General features: G+C 44.5%; 2 protein-coding genes across 7 annotated transcripts in view; one reads left to right on the top strand and one right to left on the bottom strand.

Moving 5' to 3' along the window:
• Window positions 1-230: 230 nt before the first annotated feature.
• Window positions 231-4,971, top strand: CCK (cholecystokinin). Its single transcript, XM_003207259.4, has 3 exons — window positions 231-339; window positions 1,269-1,526; window positions 4,600-4,971. Exons 2-3 carry the CDS (start codon window positions 1,271-1,273, stop codon window positions 4,734-4,736), a joined length of 393 nt encoding a protein of 130 aa, XP_003207307.1. The 5' UTR covers window positions 231-339; window positions 1,269-1,270; the 3' UTR covers window positions 4,737-4,971.
• Window positions 4,972-9,360: 4,389 nt separating this feature from the next.
• The window catches only part of TRAK1 (trafficking kinesin protein 1), a 104,118-nt gene continuing 98,959 nt past the window's right edge, over window positions 9,361-14,519 (bottom strand). For 5 of the 6 annotated variants that reach the window (XM_010712968.3, XM_003207269.4, XM_010712970.3 and 2 more), the window contains one exon: window positions 9,361-12,292. In XM_010712968.3, coding sequence (XP_010711270.1) covers window positions 11,494-12,292 — 799 coding nt within the window. In that variant the 3' untranslated portion in view covers window positions 9,361-11,493. The remainder of the gene's footprint in view (window positions 12,293-14,519) is intronic. The other variant, XM_031553970.1, reaches the window with a different exon arrangement.

Genomic DNA, 14,519 nt, shown 5'->3' with positions numbered 1-14,519 from the left:
CCCACGGACCCCGCTGCGCCAGCCCGGCACACGTGGCTCCCAGGAGAGCAAGGGCGTCTTATAAGCAAGCCGGGCACCGCGCCGCCCTCCCCGTCCGGGTAAGCGGCCTCCGTGCGAACTTCAGCATACAGCCGGGAGGCGGGGAGGGAGGGAGAGAGGGAGCCCCTCTCCCCCCGAGGCGGAGCCCGGCCGCGGCCCGGCTGCGTCAGAGCTGTGCAAACACCGCCGCCGCTATTTAAGGGGCCGCGGCGGAGCAGCCCCTGACATCCCGCTTGGGCGCACGCCGGTCTCCTGCGGTCCTCATCGCTCCGGCCTCGGGGAAGGAAGGGAAGGAGGAAGGTAGGGAGCGGCACCTGGGCGCTGGGGGAGCAGCCGGCGTGGCGGGGAGGTGATAGCCGCCCTTCGCTGCTGTGCATTGCGAGCGGGCGGGCGAACTTCGTTTCCCCATTTTCCGAAATGAAAAGGCGATGCTCGGTGCCGCGTTTCACATACGCGAGATAATTCGTGCGTCGTTTATAACGGGAAGTTGCCCTCCTGCCGTTCAGCGCCGGGTGCAGCGCTTCTCCTCTCAGCCCCATTTCCAGAAGTACTATTTCAGGTGCCGTGCTCAAACTCTGCTGCTTCCCTGGGTTGTCTCATCCAATCTTTGCTCCTTTCTGGAGGTAGCAAAAAATTGTTTTGCTTGAATTCTGGCTTATACGAAGAAGGGCGCAGTTCTGGTGCACATCGTTGCTGGTGCTGTTAAATCAGGTGATGGGGTGGTGTGAGATTTCGGGGCTTTCTTTTGTCGTGACACAACTTTGTTCCTTCTTTTCTCGTACCAGACAGCTTCATTAGTGCTGAATTCCAAACCAAGAAGGGGTGGGAGAGTGAAGGCTCTTTGCAGAACACGTCAAAATCGGTTATTTGTGATAACAGCAGATTGCAGTACAGCAGCAAAGCACGTGGCTGCCTGGAACCTGCGAGTTTTTGCAGAGCTGCACAGGTTTCCTTTAGTTGTTGCTGGAATGCAGCTTCCAAAACAGAAAAGACTGCATAAGGGGGGCACAGCACATACACGAGGAGGGCTAAAACCAGTTTGCTGGGGTGTTATCTCCTCTTCCCAACAGGTAGCTAACTACTCACCTTCTAGCTTAAGGCAGATCCCGCAGCTACCTGCATTCAAAGTTTCCTCACAACCCAGCGCCAAAGAAGTCAGGGGCTGGGCATAAGGCTCAGCGTGCTCCATCTGGTCGTTCCGACCGCCTGACGTGCCTTTCTCTCCCCAGCGATGTACGGCGGGATCTGCATCTGCGTGCTCCTCGCCGCGCTGTCGGTGAGCTCCCTCGGCCAGCAGCCCGCGGGCTCACATGATGGCAGCCCGCTGGCTGCTGAGCTCCAGCAGAGCCTGACAGAACCGCACCGGCATTCCCGCGCACCCTCCTCGGCGGGGCCGCTGAAGCCCGCACCGCGGCTGGATGGCAGCTTGGAGCAGAGGGCGACTATCGGAGCGCTGCTGGCCAAGTACCTGCAGCAAGCCCGGAAAGGTACTGCTCGTCTGCTGCCTCTGTGGCACGGCGTTTCCTTCGGAGGTGCCCACATACTAACCCTGCCGTCACCTAGCACTAATTCCCGCATTCCTATAGGAGATCAGAAATAGATTTTGCCTGGCTATTCCTGAAGTAGAGACCGTTTTCTTTCCCACTTACTGTAAAACTGAAAAGAAAAAGAAAAAACCCACAAACCTGTTTTTACATAGCAGTTGCCTTGGGACACAATCTTGCAATTACTTAAAACCTCCCCAGCATTCAGTAATGGGATCGTGAAGCTCCAGTAGAGAACTGGAATCACAAGGCTTCACCTTTATCGTGTGATTTATTCTTTGCTTGAGGAAACAATTGTGTTACTCATTTGAATTGAGTTACACCATGGGCAGCCTAGTTGCTCTGAACACCACGGGAGGAATGTGACTGCAAACCTCAAGAAAAAAGGATAGTACAGCTTGTGGGGTTATGCAGATGTCTCTCATCTATCCCTTGTACAGCAGGGAAAGAGATTGCATTAGAAGTTAGGATTACTTGTGCATATAGGGAGGAACAAATTAATTGACTCCCAGCCCTGGAGTTTGTTTAGGATGGAATTCACTTGATAAGTGAGAGCCGCCTTCTCTCCTGTCTCTCCACACAGCTGTAAGGCACATCATTACTCCTCTCCGTAGCCTCACTGCTGAGCTCTGTGCTAGGCAGCATCTCAGCTGTATTTTTGGAGCATTGCAATAAAGAGGTGCCACCTGCATTTTATGCATTACATGTGCTGCCACACACATTCATGCAGAGGAGGGCTGAATCAGAAACAACAGAAAAGCACTTCTAATGTATTTGGAGGGACTTCTCACACTGAATTCTCACAGCGTTCATTAAGGAACATATTTTAGCAGTTCACATGATCTAACAGAAAGACAATATAGATACAGAATTCCACAACTCACTGCTGCAGTTAAAGCTGTTAATAAATAAGAATCTTGCTGTAGGAGTCTACAAGGCAGACAAAAGCCTACAAGATCTTCCTTTCCTTTCTCTTGTGTAGCCACTACATTCTCTTTGAATACCTGGCTGTTTGTTTCCAAATAGCTTTAAGAGTTTAGATCTAGGATGTATTTTTGGTAAGCACTGATACGAAGGAGAATTGCCTGCATACACGTATGTATATTTTTAACCCTACAAAGTGACTCTTAGAGGATGATGGAATTCTTGTGGCATGACTGAGCTAGCTGGGCACCAGCATGTAGATGTACTTGCTGGTACGGAAGAGAGTCACTACGACAAAGCAGTATTAATTTATAACAATGCCAATCAATTGTTTTCTCATCAAAAAATTATGTTCTCATTTAACATGAAAGTTCAGGGCTATGCTTCAGAAATCTCTGCAGGACATTTACATCTGCTGTTTTAGCTTCTCTGAACACTCACTAGAAAATTCCATCTCAGAGGACACTGAGGCTGGGCATTTGCTAGCATTAGCAATCAGCAGTGATGGCATTTGCTCTTGTGGTTAATAGGAAGGCTTATTTTGGACAGTGAGAGTTAAATTTTCCCAGGAGGCTGGGGCTAGATGGCAGCCTTGTAGCCAGAATGCTACAGTTCTGAAGCCGTTCATTGTATGTTGATGCTGAAGTATCCACAGGGACATCTCTGGTTATTTAAGGGAAAGTAATTAAGGTCCCCTAGGGAATTTCTTAGGCTATCTGTAATCCCTAGCTTTCACTTAACTTCTTCTACAGTCTTCCAGCATAAATCTGGCACCATGTCATTGAGAAATGTGGCTGACAAGTCAGTGACACGTGCAGTTCCCTGTCCTCTAGGGAGCCCTTGCTCCCTTGCCAGACCAAAATAGCACCATTGGAGTGCTTACAGCCCTCAGGTCACTGCAGGCTCCAAGATCCAGGTGATGGTTTTGCAGTGTTTTAGCCCTGCCTGGTGCCAGAAAACCATTTTCATCAATATAACTTAGTATTTTGAGCTATGTATGTGAATTTACGTAGAAATTAAATGTTATTGAGAGTTTAATGGTAGACAAATGTATTTTCATAATTTGTTGTTGTGTCTTGTTTTGTGGTGTTTTTATTTATTTATTTATTTATTGCTATTTTGTTTAAAATGCCTAAAGCATGCTTGGTTTCTTTCTTTGGTACTTCTACCTCCATAAGCCATTAACAAAACAATGCCATAGGTTTTGTTTTTAAGTGAGTCATGGTTATTACAAATCATTACATTGTCACCAAGGGTTCCTCTAAAACTAACGACCTGTGTGGATTTGGATTTGTAAGGTTTGGCCTCCTTTTCCTTTTTGCTCAGTTCAAGCATTCTTCAAGCCTCAGTCCTCATTAACTGCTACTGTGTTGGACTTGTCCCTCTTCCTCATTCAAGGCTCAGGGTCAATTTTATTACTGGCATGTGTAAATTTTGGCTTTCTTCATGGAGCATAGGGAAAATAATTTACCTTCCACTGCAATTGTAGTTACATAATGTGATGATATCAAACTATCCTCCCCACAAATAATTTGTATCTCTTTAATGCCCTAAACAGGGGTGGGTGAAAGGCTGAAGCAAGGTCAAAGATCAGCATCCCATCGCACAGTGAAAAGTATTATGAAAATTTAGAAAAGCAGCGGAAGGGCTGCTGACATAGTAAGAAACCCTGTGTGATTGCAGTAATAGATATCTCTAGCTGTGAATTCCAGACACGAGTTCATGAATTTTGGGGCTATTCCCACTTTTTACAAAACCATTATTCTTAACTCTACCCCTCTTGTTATTTAGATTGCACTGTAGGAGTTCCCCAGCTTGCATCTGTGGCTCTTCCTTTCCAGGAGCCAAAGCAGAGAGAAAATAGTCTGTATATTTTACGTTTAAAAAAATTGAAGTCACTTCAGGACAACGCCATAGTGTTTCTAAGATGTTTTTCCCAATTATATAGCCCATGTAAATCCACTGTCATATAAAGTCAAGCAATTTGAACTACATCATGCAGGCTTCTGCTAACAAATACAAAACAGATCAGAAATGGTTGAAAATGTGTCTGCTTGCTTATTTTCTCCTCTCACACACTCTTTTCCTGTAGGTTCCACTGGAAGGTTCTCTGTCCTAGGAAACAGGGTACAGAGCATTGATCCCACGCACAGGATAAATGACAGAGACTACATGGGCTGGATGGATTTTGGACGCCGCAGTGCTGAAGAATACGAGTATTCCTCTTAAAGAACAGCAAACGATAGCAACAAGAAAGAAATCACACTCCCATGTCTGTACAGAACGAGAAAAATTAATTTGTTGTCCTCTTCGAATCAGTGTTTTAAACTATATCATGTATTTGATGTAAATTTGTCTGTAAGACAATGCAATATATACATATGCAGAATTTTCCAGGAAAAATGTTTTCTTTCTTTTGTGGTTTCTCATACACTGATATTCTATTAAAATGGTTTCACTTACCCCTTCTTGTCCTGTCGCCACGTGTCGCTGGGTATCTTACTGCACAGAGAGGCAGGAGAACACCTTCATTCTGCAATGTATTATATTCCAGGTGTTGCATACTCAGACAATGTAATCTCTTGACACTTACAATAGCTGTGAACACTCTAAGGAGAACTTGTCCAAATACCAACACAGCAGCACAGTACTGCCAGAAAATCTGTGAGGCCTGCTATCCTCACAGTGACCCCACTGTGCAGGGCTGAATGGTTGTAGGCCGTACCGACCAGGGCTGAAGGGAGAAGGAAAAGAGGAATGACACCAACGTGTCTCGCCTCCTTGGGGTATTTATTTTATATTGTGAACTAAATGTGAAAGTCCTGCTGACGGCTGCGAATCATGGAACAAAGAGAACGTTCCGTGTGGTGCGCGAGGCCTTCATTCGGGGAGGGGCGCAGGGAGCTGTACAGACGATGATCCTGAGGGAAAAGGGCCGAGGTATCGGAGCCATCAGATCACAGGGTGTTAAAGAGGGGTGCTGGTGAGGGCACTGAGCACAGCAGAAGCGATAACATTTTGAGGAGCTGCTCTTAGCAGAAGCTGGGAGAGCAGACAGCACTGCAAAGCTCTGCGTGTAAGAGAGACTTCAACACGCGGTAGCAGAGAATTCTCCCTTTCTGTGGATCTCATCTTGAAAGCACAAAACTGCTTTCCCACACACGTTTTTCCTCCTCTCAAGCTCCTTCCAGACAGCCCCTTGCCAAGCCTCCTCGTCCCGCTTTTCTCAGCTCCTCTCCAAACACTAAAAGTCTCAATAGCTGCATCATCTCCCCTGTCTTCTTCACTGCCTGTGGGAAAACAATCTGTACTACCACTTTTTCTCAAGCAAGATATTAATTTATTTTTTTTTAAACTGAGGAAAAAGCAAATTTACACAAATAATCTAAAAATGCATAGATTAAAGCATTTCCCAAGGGATTGTTTCTTTAAAAGTAACTTCACCGTCTTTCAGCTTATTGACAGGAGCATTCAAATAACATTTGAAACATTTCTGTCCCCTGCACAAACAAACCCAACCTTCCTTTTTTTTTTTTTTGTTTTTTTGTTTTTTTCCTGTCTCATTTCCAACAGGCAGGAGAATGGAGGAATAAAGACGTTTCATGCCATTCCTCTCTCTTTTGAAACAAGACACCACAGTTGGGTCCTTCTGCATCCCCAGCAGGTGAGCAAATTCTAGGTATAAAACAATGCTTCCACCCTTGCCAGACCACTAGCAACACTGCCTCTGATATTACTCTAATACCATTCCAAGTTTGGTTGTGTAAGCAGTTAGGAGAGCTCTGTTTACTTTGCTTACCAGCCAACCACCAGCATGGTGGCTGTAAGGAAGCCCATTTCATTTTTCAGTCACCGTCCTGTTTGAATGGTTATGCTGCAGCAGGGTGTAGGACAGACATGGGGAATAAAGGGACCTGTGGTGACTCACCTGGCATCCAAATAGAGACATGCAGAAGGTAATGACGTGGTGAAGTCTTCTTAAAAAACTGCACCTCCTCTCCCTGACCTCGGTGTGCTGCCTCAGCCCAGATCCTTAGGATCGCCCCCCCGAGTGCTCAGTGGTATTTCTGGATTTGGGTCCTTGCTGGGGTGGATCATTTCCTTTCTTTTTTTCCTGTCTCCAGGCTGAGGGCTTCAGCCACTCAGTGCAGGTGAATGGTGGCCCCACGCTGAGTGCTGAGACGTAACCACCAAAGGAAAGCACACTTTGCATAGGGGCTAAAAGGACACTGGCTAAATAGCAAACCAATAACTTTATGCATTTAAAGTCTCTGTGGGTTTAATTGGTTCTGCTGCAGCTTTATCATTTAAGTTTCCAAACAGGTGCCAGGCACATCGCTGTGAGCAGAGCAGCTCGTTGCAAACTCCATGTAAATGAATAGGGGAGAGCCTGGGGCTCTGCCTGCTCAGGGGTGAAAAGAGGCTGGATGAAAGAGGCAGCTGAGGTGAGACTCAGCCCCCATCCTCCATCCTTACTTCAGTGAGGGGAGCACTGCAGGGCCCAGCTCCAGCCCCGAGCCCAAAACAGGCACTCCTCCCTGCCCATGCAGGAATTCACAGGCCGGGAGAAATGCAATGTCCTAGCAAAGTGATGAAAGGCTTCTCTTCCTCTTTGATTTTTGTATCCTCTGAGTTCATTCAATTCCTCTTGAAGAGCAGGAATCTGGCTGTTGGCTTGTTAGAGCTTTAATCATTCCTAAGTGCTTGTGTCAACAGAGCAGCAGTTGAATTCAGCAGCACAGCTTGAAGCTTAGTCCAGCAGGACAAAAATCTCTATAATCTTTTAAATACAAACATTATTGATTTCCTCAACCTGTGCTGTTCTCACATAAAAGCTCACTGCCTGTGTTACTCAGGTAACTTTCAGCTCCTCCGTTATTTTCTTGCTGCACTCATTTGGCTCATTTGTTGTCAGGAACCGGAGGGCTGAGCAGGGCAGCGAGATGTCAGAGCACACACAGCTGGGCAGTGCTGAGCCCTCAGCACAAATACAGCTGCAGCCATCAGGTCCTGACCATACCAGCAGGATGCAGCTCACAGCTCACTGCAGTGCTGGATTTTTGGATACATTGAGGGAAGCTGCTAACAAAAGCATTCAGGAAGCTGAAGACTAGCATTCAATCTGTGCACCACTGTGTTATTTTTTAGAATTTAGAATTTGTCAGGTTGGAAAAGACTAAAGATCTTTGGGTCCAACCACGACCTAACCATACTACCCTAACTCTAACCCTCCACTAAATCGTGTCCCTGAGTACCACATCCAGTGCTTTGGAAACATGCAAAAGAAAGGAGAAATGAACCCCACAAGGCTGAAATACCACTCATGTTCCCCAAAGAACATCTCTCATGCCCACAGCCCTGTCTCCGTCAGTTCTCAGCAAACATTCTCCTCTTACTTCCCACCCACCATCCCAAGGTGGACAACCACGTTTTTGCTGTGGCGTGGTGAAGATGCATCTAGTAAAGTTTCTGAGACATTTGGATATTGCAAAGAGGAGGAACACTGCTGTGCAAGGGCAGCAATTCTTCACCCATTTGGCCTTGTGAGGCTTAGCTCATGCTCTAGTTCTGTTCTGCTTTGAAAATGCCTAAGTACATTAAATGCATGGGCTGAGCTTCCAGGTGGTTCATACAGTTTTCATTACCCTGTGGCACAATTTAGACCTGAAGTGAGAAACCAGGAAACCTTCCCATTACCAGCACTGTTAACAGAAGCAGAAACTAGGTGGTGTTCTATACACCCCATATCCTGCAAAATCCACTGCAGTCACTGGGGGACACATCCACGAAGCAGAACTGTCCTGTAACCAGCTAAAAGGTCAGAAAATAATGATACAGCACAAGCAGCCAACCCCATGTATTTGTTCTTTCCAAAGCCAGGGATTAGGTCACTGCAGAAGCTCTCATTGGCACCAGTAGAGATGTTAGGAGGAAAAAAAAAAAGAAAAAAAGAAAAAAAAGCTATTATTTTTGGAAGGAGACAAGATGGTAGAAAAGGCAAAACCCAAAAAAAGATGCTTTCTGTGCTATACAGAGGTACAGAGCTCAGCCAGGGCCCCAGCTGTCACCAGAGAGCCAAAGCACCTGCACAGTCTTGCGAAGAGCAAGAGTGGCTCAGAGGGACGTGAAAGGGGATCAGGCAGGGAGGCAAACTGAGCTGTGTGCGGATGGGGATGCTGCTGAGAGGAGAGAATGGTGGAGCAAGAGCTCTGATCAATCATTTGAAAGCAACTATGCAACCACAAGGCAGCCCTTTCTCATCACCTGGGAGTTCATTCAGTGAGCTGTTTCTCTCTCAGTGCCGAGGACAGTGCCACAGCCAACAGCAGAACCTGGCAAATTCCTCCTTACTCATCACTGCACTTATCATTGAATGGCCTGGGTTGGAAAGGACCACAATGACCATCTTGTTTCAACCCCCTTGCTATCTACAAGGTCACCAACAACCAGACCAGGCTGCCCAGAGCCACATTCAGCACATTTTGTCACTATGGCTTTTGCATCATAATAAGGAGAAGAGTTCAGATCTCTCTCCCAGTTAATATGCACAAGCCACATAGTGTCTGGTTGTTCCTTCTTGGAATTCTAATAGAAACCAAAAGCACTTACTTCACTGGCTTTTGTTTTGACCTGATCTTCATCAGTTCTGGCAGTCTCCCAGTCTCAGAACTTTTCAGCCACTTCTATAACTAGGAACTTAAAAACCAAACATAGCGATGGCCTCTTCCTTTTGCTTTGACTGAGAGACGAAAGCAGGAGGAGAAGGTGGAATATTTATCACCATAAGAGATCAGCAAAAAGCTGAATAATGCACAACAATGCAACTTTTTTTTGTTTGTTTTTTGTTATTTTATTGATATTAGTGAAGAAAATTTAAATTTCATCTTTCTGATGTGGTACAATTGCTTTCTCTGGTGGGCCGACAGCACTGACTGCTTATTTAAAGGCTGAATAATGCTTCCCAGTTGCATGATTAGTTTCTACAATTTAAGTTCTCACACAGTATTGCTTTCTTCCTCTGGGTATATAAAATGGTCCATTGAGTTCGTGATCCTCCAGAATCAACTGTTATTCTATCTACTGTTTTAAGAGACATTCAAATAAAAAGGTACTTAAATTTACTTGCAATAAGTGCACACATACAACAGCAAAGAGAGCTGATGACATTTTACTAAAACATTTTAAGTTCATAGAATAAATATAAGTCTCCAAACACATGCAGTAACTGACCGATGTGTTTCTTCTTTCTCAAAAAATATCCTTAGTGTCCATAGCACTACTGCAATAACTACTTCATTCAAAAAAAAAAAAAAGAAAGAAGAAAAAGAAAAAAAAAAGAGAAAAATACCTATCTCTTGTCACAAAGACTAAAAGACAGCTTCATTTATACAAGAAATTATCAGTGCTAATAATTTAGTAACAGTCTGGTACAAATTCAATTCACGGCAATGATACGGAGTGTGATTACGGTGGCAACAAACAGGGAGCTGGTTTAGATGGCACCAGAACTGCCAGGAGAAGAAAGCAGATGCTAACAGCCCCATGGGCTCCTTTCCCCCCACCCATTTCAAAAAGAACACCGGGGATCTGCTCAGCTATAGAAACAAGCTCCCTCCAGTCCGCTCCCATTCCTTTCAGTTCCCTGTAAAACACCCAGCAGAGGTTTGGGAGAAACAGGCAAGATAGCTGCAAGTCAAATTAGGATCGTTTGGCCACAACTCAATAGTGGGTGAAGTCTTTAGTTTCTTAACTGAAGTTACAGGCTTGGCATTGGGAGGTGGGTTTTTGTTGTTGTTGTTGTTTTTCCAATGCAAAACAAATCATTTCACATACTTTTACCTCTGCTAGGGTCAAAATTTGGAATAAGAAGGTTTCTTTGAAAAAAAAGAAAAGAGAAACTGGGCAGGGAATATTCTCACTCTGCTTGTAAGACCGTGGTCCTCTGCAGGCACAAAACCTGAAGATCAGCTTATTGACTGCAAGGTGCATTTCCCAACTTGCACCATTCCATTACTAAATGTTTATGTGGTTCTCTGCTGAGGTACCAAGGACGCACCTCTTCCTAACACTGGTTTTGCTACATGTTCTCATATAACATTCTTATCTGTCAATCCATTCCGCAACTCCGACTTCTAGGAAGTCAGAGCCATGTTTACCTCATGAGTTGTGAAAACTGTTCTTTGGGCGCACTGACAAAGCGTGTTTCAGTGGCAGCAACACATAGTAAAGCATTTTCCCCTTTCACAACCCAGTGCAGCATTGAAAAACAAAAACTACGAAGAAGTCACACAGAATGTAAGCATGCCAAATGAGACAGCAGTGGTAGAAATATGTCAATATTCCAGGTACCCAGTAGGCCTGCTGACCTCTACACAGTATTAGTTCAAGTTTATCATATCGAAGAGGAGGAGAATACAGAACAGAAAAGTTTCATCCATTCAGGCATAACAGCCAGGCACTCCAATAACTCAGCTCAACTCATCTACAAAAGCAAAATCAAAACTATCAAGTGTTAAACCGAGTGCTTTATCAAAGCATAAATGCTCCCATGCTTCAAGTGATGAAATGCGAGTTCTCACATAACATACTCAACAGCTTCCCATGCACCTTCAACTCAAGTTAGGCTAGCTACAGAATTCATCTTTTTCCTAGTCAAGTTGTCTTGGTTATGTTCTTTTGTACTTGTTTTTTTTTCAGTGCATCTTAAAAAAACCTTTTCAAAAGGTTAGCAAGTTAACCCTAATACAGCAATCATAATGTAGAGCCTTTTGCACTCAATCAAACCGTAAAATAATCCAATTAGTTACAATAGAACTGGTACATATTTACACATTTATACAACGTTTACACATTTCTCCCGTTAGGCACGAAGTTGATTTGTCAAACTCAAGAGGCAATGAAGGGGTGGTGGGGAGAGGAAAAGAGGACCGGAGAAAGAATCTGAGTATTTCCATTTAAAAAGACTAGCTGTAAAAATAAAAGTCCTTCATCGTAAGCTAGTTTGCTTTGGGAGCTTGGTTCCCATGAGGATCCCCGAGGTGAGGGATGTCGGGCCTTTCATCTGCATGCTGGAACCCACCATGGTGGGGAAGCTCCGGTTCCTTCGGATGCCAGTGTTCAGCTGGATGCCCCCAATGGCACTGGTCACAGCAGGACAGCCCAGCGGGAGAGTGTCTGGTGCCAGGCCTCTGGGAACAAGTGCCCTCCCTTGTCCTTGTGCCCCACAGACAAGAGGTCCCTGGTCATCAGTTAAAGGAGGAGCTGGTGCTTGCCCTGAACTCACAACTTTGGCAATACCAAACCTCCTGACCTTGTCCACAAGATTAAGGTTGGAAACAGACACGTCGGTCTGACTCTCACTGTTCCTGATGTTCTTTTTATTCCTCACCTCCTTCAAGATGGAACTAGCAGGCTTCGAAGCCAAGAAGTTGTCATAAGGTGGGCTGGTGCACTTGAACTCAAAAGACGGAGGGGAAGAAGAAGGTGTCTGCATAGGTGAGTTTGGTGGAGTGGAAGGAATGATTGCCATCTTAGGGGAATACGTGTTCAGGAGGGTGCCTTTGCTGGCTCTGTCCCAGCTCTGTGGATTGTACACCGCTGCCGAGATGCCCCTTTCCTTCAGCAGCCACACCAGCCCCAGAGATGTGCTCATTGTTGTCGTGGATTCCCGCAGGTTTGTGAAGGATTCGGCCAAACTCAGACGCCGAGGAGTACAGGGAGTAGCTACTGGGGTGCCTTTCAAGTTGCTAACGCTGCCACAAGCTGGAGTAGGTGCTGCGTTAAGGCTGAAAGCGAAGAAGCAGTCAAATTATTCTCTCGTTAAGGAATTAAAACTGTAAGCAAGATTTTTAGCCTTGAGAAGGGACTTCTATGCATTTTGAGAGTGCGTGGGAAAATGTAAACTTCCCAGGTCCTCACAAATGTCAGCAACACAGACACACCTCTTACAAAATGCATCTCTCCCCTGTGCAGGCAATTTCAAGGGATTAGTGCATTCCTCAACAACCCACCCCCAACATTTCTTCTGATAAACTATTAAACTGATAGGTTTGTGATCAACTTCTTTGGCTTTTCTTCCCGATCTACTAGCCATAAGCTCTCACTTGCTTCCATGAGACAAGGAAACAGTGGGATAGTCTTCTAGTGTGGCTTCTGAGTGCACCTAACTGCTGGGCATTTTGGTACTGCTGGGTCACAGCAGAGCCAAGGAAGAGGGGAACATATTTGCTACAGAAGCATTTGTGGCAATGCTTCTGGAATTTGTAATTGTTACCACCAACATGCACTTCTACAAGGTCTAGCCCTTCTTCCCTTATGTAGAATTTGTCTATGTTTAAGGAGAAGGGAATGTGGGACTTGACTTCTGATGGTGATGCACAGTGGTGTGAACAACCATCAAAATGAAAAAAACAGAGTCAAACTCTTGGTCATCGATTGGCCAGCAGGTAGGTGATAACTAAGCAGCAAGCTGAGCATGACAAAGAGCCATTCTACTGTTAATTCAGTTACAATAGTGGTTTCTACAGTTTGAAACATAGCTAAATTTTCTCCCAAATCTAGTTCTTTCTTTTCAAAATAAACTATGTTTAAGCAGAGGGCAAGCAAATGTTACACTGGCAGTGTACATTTAGAACAAGTGGCAAACATTACATACTTATGGTTACTGCTGTCTTACTGAGTATTTTTTTCTTAAGCTGGTTATTAGTTTGAAAGGCATATCAAGGCATATCAAATAGCATTCATTTTGTTAAATCATCCTCTTCCTAGTAAGTTGACTATCTGAACAAAGACCTAATGCAAGCATCTATTTCAAATGAATTATTGGTACAAAGACAACATTCTAATTCCTTTGTACCATAGTATGACATCACCTAGATGCTGGAAGTTTGAGCGTTTCTAACATTACAGTGTCATTCTTTAAAATAAATAAATAAATAAAAAAATAAAATACTTGGTAGTTGGTAGATGTGGTCAGCAAAGACACATTTACCTACATATAATCCCAACTCAAAATCTGTGGCAGTCCAAGGTACACCATTCATCAACAAGCCATGGTGTACTCAGTCACTGCAGAAATAAGGTCTGTAGGCCACCCGTAACTCTTCAAGTTCACATCTTTTGGGGAGAAACCCAAGGGTTCTATGGAGCTTTAAAAAAAGTTTTCTGGCAATTTCTAACCATGCTGAGGATATCACGTTTTTGTCATGTATGTTCACACAAAAAAAGCAAATTCACAGTAATATTACCTTAAGCATTGATTCATTCCTCTATTGGCATTCCCAAAGTCTTTAACAATGCAAAAGCTGATGCTAACAAGAATTTACTGACCTGAGAGCTCATCACTGCTCAAAGATGGAAATCCTCCTCATTATCTTGCCAGGTTAGCAAATAGAAAGCACTCAGCAAAGAGTCAGACAAACACCAAAGCCAAAGCAAGAGAGGGATAAACTAAGCAGGTGAGAGGGAGAACAGGGGTAAGGGTGGGATTTCTTTTTTCCAAAGAGCCAAGCTGTTGTATTGGTTCAGCCATAGCATGCAACTTCAACTGCAGTTGGGTTCTCTGCACCAAGGAATGAATCAAATAGCCATACTGAAACAGTCTGGCTGGATTTCCAGGTGTAGCTAAGTCTTGGGCCAAATAATTGTTTTTTTTTTTTTTTCCCCACAAGGACAGAAGGGCCTATATAATCACAGACTCATTTAACCTTATGTCAACACTACTATGGCTGAAATGGGAAATCCTAGGAGGTTTTGTTGAGTTTTTGATGAGAGCTTTGTCTAATCACATACAGCTATCAGCTAACAAACTCTAGTCCACTGATCACCTAAGAATCAGCAGCACTAACTTCTTTGTGATACTCCTTAAATGATGAAACATAGACCTGATGTTTGCAAGTCTCAGGACTTGTCTTCCTGGCTAAATAGGACCTAACCAACATTATCTCTACCACGATTTGAACTGCAACAACTTCTACTGAAAGCAGTAGAATAATAAAGGTGTTTCCCCCTTCC

Source organism: Meleagris gallopavo, chromosome 6 (genome assembly GCF_000146605.3).
Source record: "Meleagris gallopavo isolate NT-WF06-2002-E0010 breed Aviagen turkey brand Nicholas breeding stock chromosome 6, Turkey_5.1, whole genome shotgun sequence".
In the NCBI taxonomy this organism is placed as follows: domain Eukaryota; kingdom Metazoa; phylum Chordata; class Aves; order Galliformes; family Phasianidae; genus Meleagris; species Meleagris gallopavo.
The sequence above is the reverse complement of the archived record's forward strand: the minus strand, read 5'-3'. Positions and strand labels throughout refer to the sequence as shown.

Coding starts and splice junctions, on each gene's coding strand:
- CCK (XM_003207259.4), top strand. CDS start 1,271: ATGTACGGCGGGATCTGCATCTGCGTGCTCCTCGCCGCGCTGTCGGTG. Junction 1,527..4,599: donor CCTGCAGCAAGCCCGGAAAG/GTACTGCTCGTC, acceptor CTTTTCCTGTAG/GTTCCACTGGAAGGTTCTCT.